The sequence below is a fragment of the Teleopsis dalmanni genome, chromosome 1 (genome assembly GCF_002237135.1).
Source record: "Teleopsis dalmanni isolate 2A chromosome 1, ASM223713v2, whole genome shotgun sequence".
Taxonomy (NCBI): domain Eukaryota; kingdom Metazoa; phylum Arthropoda; class Insecta; order Diptera; family Diopsidae; genus Teleopsis; species Teleopsis dalmanni.
Genome location: NC_051846.1, coordinates 199,792,807 through 199,801,014, shown reverse-complemented (window position 1 = coordinate 199,801,014; position 8,208 = coordinate 199,792,807). Strand labels below are relative to the sequence as shown.

The following is an 8,208-nucleotide window of genomic DNA, read 5'->3' as shown; positions in this document are numbered from 1 at the left end:
TTTAATACAATTTAAAATAAATCATTTACTTAACATAACATTATTACAACTACAATATTACAAACTATTCACAAGTAATAAGTACAACAATACTAATTTACAGGCCGAATGCTTTAATAATTTCTACAATACTTTGATAAGTTCCTGTAACAATACCCAGTACTGCTATCAACATGATAACTATATTCTTCAGATATATCCAAAAGTTAAGCGCTTTAGGAACTTGAGCACGCACTACAAAATCAATCAACACTGGTATGACAAAAGCCAGCGAAGTAGAACACATTGCACCAATTAGCGATATGAAGAGACTTAGTTTAGGTACCGCTAAGGCCACGATAACTATAAAAGAGATAAAAATATTTCATAACAATATTATTCTACTGATAAAATGGAATCGAATTTCTCTATATTTACATTGATTAGCAATGTTTGAGGTAAAAAGAAATAAGTAACTGTGCTACATATTAAATGATTGATTTGAAGTACTTCAAATTAATAACAATTAAGTAGTTGACAGAGATATGAAAGTCATTGAAAAATTCTTGACGTCTATAGTGCAGTCTGATATCTAGACTAGTCAAAAGTGCAAAGTAGATTTTTGTTGTAACTTTTAATTGCACTTATGAGTGCAGTGCGTATTTCAAACTTACATGTTAATATGACCATTATGAATCGTAGGATAACCTGTATTGTTATTGGAAACTTCTGAGTACAGCTCGATGATTCCTTCATTGGTGGCCAAATAATTCTGATCATAATAAAGAACTGTATTGGATAGCCAAAAAACACACCTAAAGCGGCTATAATTTTAACAACTTGTGACATGCTGTGAATGAAATTAAATAAGTATATAAACTTTCATATATTAACTACAGAAAACACGGTTCCAATTTTCCGGGCACTCCAAGTTGAGAACGGGTTTTAGTGAAGACAACTATTGTGAGAAATATTTTCTACAATGCTGCATATCAATATAGCTGAGTTTTCCAGATATCGAGTTTTAAAGTTGAAAATATTTAAATGGAAACCAACAACAAGTCGACGCGTCTACTACCCATTTTATTCTTCATTTGTTTAATCTAAGTAAAAATTACATATACTCAATAGCAGGAGCTTACTTCTCGAAATTAACTCTATTTAATAAACCAGAGCGGAAAAACTTGCTCAAATTAGTTGATTTCACTAAAATCCATTGTCAAATTGACCAGTTGGAGAAATCAGAATTACGCACTATTGAGTACTAAAAATTTTATACAACATACACTTCTTCCACTTCCAAATTTAAAGTTATACTGCCTTGTACTTCTTCACCCCAACGTAAATAGCTGACGAAACCGGTGAAAAGAAATAGAGCTGTAACTACAATCATAGTCAGATTTAGAACACCAAATTTACTGCTGAAATCCTTGGGTTCTCTCATAGAATTTCTAAGCGGTAAGATAAGTGCAATGCCTTCATAGGAGAATAGCGCTGTGCCAAAGAATAAAGACATCTGAGTGCCATTCGTAAAGTAATTGCGTTCACTTATTGGTGGCATAGGTCCTTGTTGGAATGCAATTGTTAGTGTAGCTACTAAACCAAATAGAAGCGCGAAATTTGCCAACATAGAAACTGGAGCTATATATTTTAAATTAGTTAATAAAGACGGTATCATAGCTGGTAATAATGTTATTAACATCACAAGTTCCTGACTGATGTGAATGCCATTTTGTTCAAGTACCTTTAAAATAATAATAAAATAATATTTAAAAAATACTTTAATTCTTTTATAAACTCACTTGATGTACATTTTCTGTTATAAACACAAAATAAATTGAACAGAAACCAAATTGCGTTACACATAAGAACATTTCCACAATAAACTTCATAAACTTCGAGAAACGTCTTAAAGGCAGTGGACCATATTCGAAGGACTTTTCAACAGTCTCAGGATAATCATAGAATGTAGCACCTGCAGTTTTCGCCACCGCAGACACTGAGCAGTCAATTAGCATTCTTTCACAATGAACACATATCACAGCCAAAATCGGTAGCAGTACAGTTGCTCCAATCAACCCACCATTTTTATAGCAATCACCCATCGCGAATAGGCCAGCTCCTACACTGCCCTTGAAGAGATGAGTAGCAGTTGCTAGTCTTCTATTAGGGAAAAAATAATACTAAAATATGAAAATTAATGCAGTTGACTTTAATTGTCTTACCCGTTTGTATTCCTTTTCTTGACAGTAGACTCAACATCTTCAACATTATCATTTTCATCGGAAGACTTCGTAACAGCTTTTATATCCATAGGTAGTCCCATATTTTTTTAAATCGTATAACTAATATTAAGAAATTATAAATTAATAATTAATTATATATACTTAGCATTATTACATTTTTTTGGTAATGCAACTGTTTTCTGTTTTAATCTGTAATGTTTTTATTTTCTTTTGCATATAACGGAAGTGACTTAAACTAAGTTATAAGTGTTGTTTGTATAGCTACATTCGGTTTAATAGTTCATGAGAAAGCTAACTAATAGTTATGCATTATAAATGAATACATTTCTTTTATTTTATCATTTTTAATGTTAGTTATAAATTAGCTAATATTTTAAAGAAACAATATAAAATTATTTGGTCTTAAAAAATAAACAATAATACTTATATAAGATATTCTTATAAAAAATTATTTTTAATAAATACAAATAATATCAGCAATAAAAAATAGCAGATATATTTTTTATTTATCCTATTTGATTAAAATTATTTATAAGACTGTTTTTGCTTGGTTTTCTCTCTAAGCCCATGTCTCTACTAAAGACTAATAAGATTTATTCTACTTGTTGAGTAGTAATGCTTGTAGAATATAAGTATGAAGGTAAATCTAATTCATAAATAAATTATTTTAAGTATTTATAGTATAGTTCATAAATTTATTCCAATTGCTTTAATGGACATTTTCAAAATTTTTCTATTTTCCTACAGTTATATATGCATATGTGTATAATCCATTTGTTATGAATATCAGGCATATATAACATATATAAACTTGACATGGTCTTCCACAAAAATTGTTTGAACCTTAATACACCTATATATCAGTACCTTGAGCAGTATATTTTTCCAAATTCTGGACTGTTTAAAAACATATGGGAATATATAAAAAACCGACGTGATAATAATAATTTATTTTTTTTATATTTTGTAGATAAAATATATGTAGTCATAAATTCTATAATAGAGAGTTTTTAAAAAAATTGAATACATGTGTGTACATAGTCAGGATATGCTCACCAAAAGTATAGCATATTGAACGCGACCTAATATTAGTAAACTTACTATAAAATAACTGGGCCATTTTTTACTTGAAAAAAACAAACCCATTAAAAATAGTAATTTTAGAAATATAAAAATCATTAAATAAAAATAAACAATGTAAATAATAATATTATTACCACAAATTTTAATCAACTCACTATAAGTTTATTTATTATTATTTATTTTTATTCATTTTATTTTTTTTATTATTTATTATTTTTAATTAAAATAATTGAATTGATGTACACATTTCTCTCAATTAGGTTCTCTCGTAGTAACATAGTATAGTTTATTGTTTATTGTTAAACGAGTAAGAGTAACTGATTCCAAACATGAGATTGACTGAAAACTCGTTACTTTTTAAAATTACTTTAATTCCTTTACGGATCCATAGGACGAGATAGTTTGAAAAACCCCTATGTAAGCCCCAGGTCGAAGTTGAAAGTTACTTACAGAAGCTGAACATTCGCAATTATAATACCAAAGCACTGGATCGTTCAGTATGGATAGTATTTATGGATAAAGCTTGAGTACAGCCAGAAATGCAAATTTCCTGACCAAGTTTCCTTACAGTAAACCAGTTAATTAATGTATTACAATTTATCATTTTCTAAGATAACTTGGAAATGTTTTAAAAATTCTTTTTTGATTTGAAATCAACACTGAAATTAGATATGAAACCTTAAGTGGGGACGTATATTTATTTATTTATTTATTTATTTTTTTTTTGTTGATTATAAAAAATTTATGATTGTTTCTGAATTATATGTACTTTGATTTGTGAACACCTTTCATATTCCTTTGCATTTTTGATTGAGATAAGATCATTGTATATAAGTTTGACAAGTTGGATTCGCTGATTAGTGGGAATTTAACGTAATTGAAGTTAAAATTATATACGAGTATTTGATATGTTATGTCCAAACACGCCCCTTAAAATTAATTTTATTATATACGATTAATTTATGGAAACTTTTTTTGGAACGAACATGGATTACCCTATTTTGTGATTTTTTAAACTAAAGTCCAAATTGTGACACTCGACTCGTTGGAGTCGTTGTACAATATATAATTTTGCTTTGGTTGATGATAAAAATTCATGAATGAAGAGATTGTTTATTTTATTTATTATTGCAATAAAAATTTTTAAGATTTGCATATTGAACAAAAATTTCTCTGACGTAAAGGTAAAAAAATTAATCTTGTCTTAACTGGTTATCATGAAGTTTTGGCTAGAAATTTTTTCTATAATAAACTGGAATAATAACTTTTAAACTTTAATAGCAGTTGGTATTCTTTTTAGTGTTTTCTTCTAAAATTAAAAACAAAAATTTGTGAATGTTATTAGATTTTTTTAATTTTGTTGGTTGGTTGCAGTGACAGGCTATTAGATAACTTCCATACCTATACCTCAATTAGCGATTTTTCGCCATTTTGCTACCACATTCCGCGCAAGAACCCTAGTATGGAAGCGTAGAGACTAAATCCATCCCTCCGAATTTAGTAGGTCTTTTGTCTTCACCGATGAACAGTCTGATAAATTATTAAAGAAGTATCTTCCTAAGAAGCTATTTCTTCTGGACGCCAAAGTCGGGCATTCACAGAGAAAATGTACTATAATTTCTTTCATCTGCGGGTTTTCACAACTTCTGCAGTGAAGATTATGGGGAATGTAATTTACGGAAGAAAAATGTTCTAAGCAACATAAAATTTATTTAAAAAAAAATGAGTTTGATATCACAAATATTTATTCAAAATCTGTTTTTTTGGAAAAATATATTATTAATGCGATAACAATATCCTTTGCATATCCATTGAATCATCTATAAACTTGAGCTTATAAACTTATAACAAATTAAAATCTTTTTTTCATAGTACTTATTTTATTGAAATATATACGCTCCGTATATGGAGGTCTCAAGCAAGCCCTTCTCCTCAAAAAAACATTTTATGTAGATTTCAAGAATAAGATTTAATCGTATTTGGATTCCACTAAAGTGTAGTTACAGAAATTTCAACTTTCATGAAAATACTCCAATGACAGCATATATAAATAGATTTTTGAAGGAAAAAAAGTTAGCTCCATGGTAAAAAACATTATGATATCTATATAAATGCAGAAGAAACAGATTTGAGATTTATATAGAACTAAAATAGCAAAATTATAAACATTAATTGTGTACTCGTGTATTGGAGAAAAGTTGAAAGTATTTCAGTGGAAGCTTTAACTCATGCTATAACGACCCTTTAACGCCGAGCCGGCTTCCAGGTTTAGTTCTACAATAAATTTTAGTTGGTAGGAATAGTGAAGAGTTTGCGATGGTATGACATATGACGTAGGTCTTGCTACAGAAATCTAGGTTTCTCCGCTGTGAAATTAATGAATTCGTAGGAGAAATGTAAATTTCTGCCACGGCTTGTACGGTTACTAACGAAATGTGTATTTTGTTCGTCCAGGAACGATATATTGGTGATCGCAAATGAGAATTGTTACCACCTTGGAAAAGGTCGCTAACGAAATGTTAACGTGGACTCGATATGGGGGATAATATCTCTGTGTAATTATCACCTTACCACTAATTACTCAAGAAATGTTGATTTCGTTAGTAATAATTCTTAACACAATATTAATATATATTATTATGCTGTTATGTTATCTAAAACTGTCTGGGTTTTTAGTATTATTATGAAGATCACTTGTAGAATATCATCTGCTATTTTAAACTAATAACCAAAGAAATAAATAAAAACTTAATGGCTGTAATAAAAAATAATTTATATATTCAATATTTTCAAATATGTTAAAAATATGATTAAAATAAATTTTAAGTATGCTTTACTAGAAATATTTTTGTTGACTTCGTAATGCCAGAATAATTTTTATTTATTCACAAATAATTATATTTTGCATACCATTTTAAGATGAATTTGCAATATAAAAGTAAATGTGCTTCAATAATTTTAATAGTCTGAACGTAAATAACAAAAACACTTCAGTTTGACTATTAATTTGCGTAAGTAAATGATCATTAACTATAATAAAATATTTATTAATTTTTAATGCAAACGACGGTTAGGTCAAGTTGAAGGGGCGCATGTTAATACACTAAAAATATTAGTCTTTCCGCAAGGAACGTGAACTACACTAATCATTGTTTCCATAAGAGTTCTAAGTACTAAGTTTGCTAAGGCATTTGATCTTTTAGATGAAGTTACGAAGATGCAATATCTCCACGTGCGTTATGTCTTCCAGCAAAAAAACTAACTCCTAGAGTTTGAAGTCGCTTCATCTGCGGTGCTAGACAAAAACTTAATAAGTGATTGAAGATAATTTCTTTCTTTCTTTTATCATGCAGCTACTTTCCAGTCCCATTTAGTACTTCAATAAGTATATGAATTCCACGTTTCTATAGACACTCAAAAGATGTTTCATTATTCCCCTATCCAATCTAAAAGAATTTTGTACAATACGAGCTATGAATGTCACTATTTTGATGAAGAGTCGGTCTGCTCTTCAGATTTTCTCCGGATGATATTTATGGAATTGGGTAACTTAGCTGCTATGAGTTATTTCAATTCGACTTTCTTATATACCTTGTATATTTCGTAGACAATTAGCAATAAATTCACTGAAGACAATTGACTTAAGAACATTCAAATCAAGTTTCGTAATAATATGTCACATCTCACTAAGGAAGATTGTACGAACCTTCTAATGTAAGACAAAATCAAATAGACTTTTGAAAAATATTATTTTCTGGCTCTTTAGAATGTATTATTATTAAAAAAAAATTAATGATTACGATTGTCAAAAAATAAATTTAGTCATTGAATTTAAGTAATAATAATATTATATGTGTGATCAATTTTCGGATTTGACTATGGAATATAAAATATGAGAAAATAATCCTTCATTATAGAACTCGATTCCATATATACTTTATATAACAATTTTTTATATTAGAAAGCCAAAATTAACTTAACTTTTTTTTTGTTTGTTTAAACTTAAATTTTTCTTTGATTAAAGAGGATGCTAAGAGGATTGCGTTCCTTAGATCACTGTAGACTGCGACCACGGATGGGTCATTTGTGCTACATTTAACATATAAAATAAATCTGTTTTAATTTATATGTGTTATTGTATATAAAAATAAATGAGACTTTTTATTAAAAATCAGTAAATTATTGTTTTTATACATAAATTTATTTATATATCGCGTGTTTCTGTGGTTCTTTTCTATATAAAATTACTAACAATTCGGAGTTTTTTGATTTCTCTCGCATGACGGGAAGTTATAACGACTCGATTTCGAAACGTAGTCAGTTTTATATAGAAAATAACAAAAAATAAAAACATATGTTTATAATAACAAAAAACTGTTCTCATTAAAAACTTTACATAAGATTTTATATACAAGTAAATATAAAAGGAAAATATTAACAGTAAGTAAACTCAAATGAATCAAGTATTTTTTTTTTTGATTTTCACTATTTTCATTATTAAAAATTTAATAAATGCTAACAAATTATATGTTTAGTGTTTTATACATTAGAAGCGCTTTTAATATATTTTATTTAAAAATAAAATATTTTTAAACGGATTCGAATAGCAAAGAAAAGACAAGGACAAAAATTTTAGTTAATTTATTTAAATATGGCTGAGTATACAATCCTGTTTCGAATATTGCCAAGTACTTATCAACAGAGGTTTTAGGATATATTTGAAATTCTTTTTAATTAGTTTATAGTCCGTATATAATTTGTTTGGACTGCAAGTGTCATGCTTAGAACTGTTGCCTTTCAAATTAGAAGCGCTGACTAATCGTGTTTATCCACAAGTAGCCTAGGGTGCAAAAACTTTCAATGCTCAAGTTCCAGGTTTTTTGTCACTTTTTTTATTTAA

General features: G+C 28.2%; 1 protein-coding gene across 1 annotated transcript; it reads right to left on the bottom strand.

Moving 5' to 3' along the window:
* Positions 1-25: 25 nt before the first annotated feature.
* LOC119671256 (proton-coupled amino acid transporter-like protein pathetic) lies at positions 26-2,325 on the bottom strand. Its single transcript, XM_038081799.1, has 5 exons — positions 2,205-2,325; positions 1,782-2,142; positions 1,266-1,723; positions 654-829; positions 26-342 (listed from the first exon to the last, which is right to left on the bottom strand). The coding sequence occupies exons 1-5, from the start codon at positions 2,303-2,305 to the stop codon at positions 98-100; spliced, it is 1,341 nt and encodes a 446-aa protein (XP_037937727.1). The 5' UTR covers positions 2,306-2,325; the 3' UTR covers positions 26-97.
* Positions 2,326-8,208: the final 5,883 nt, after the last annotated feature.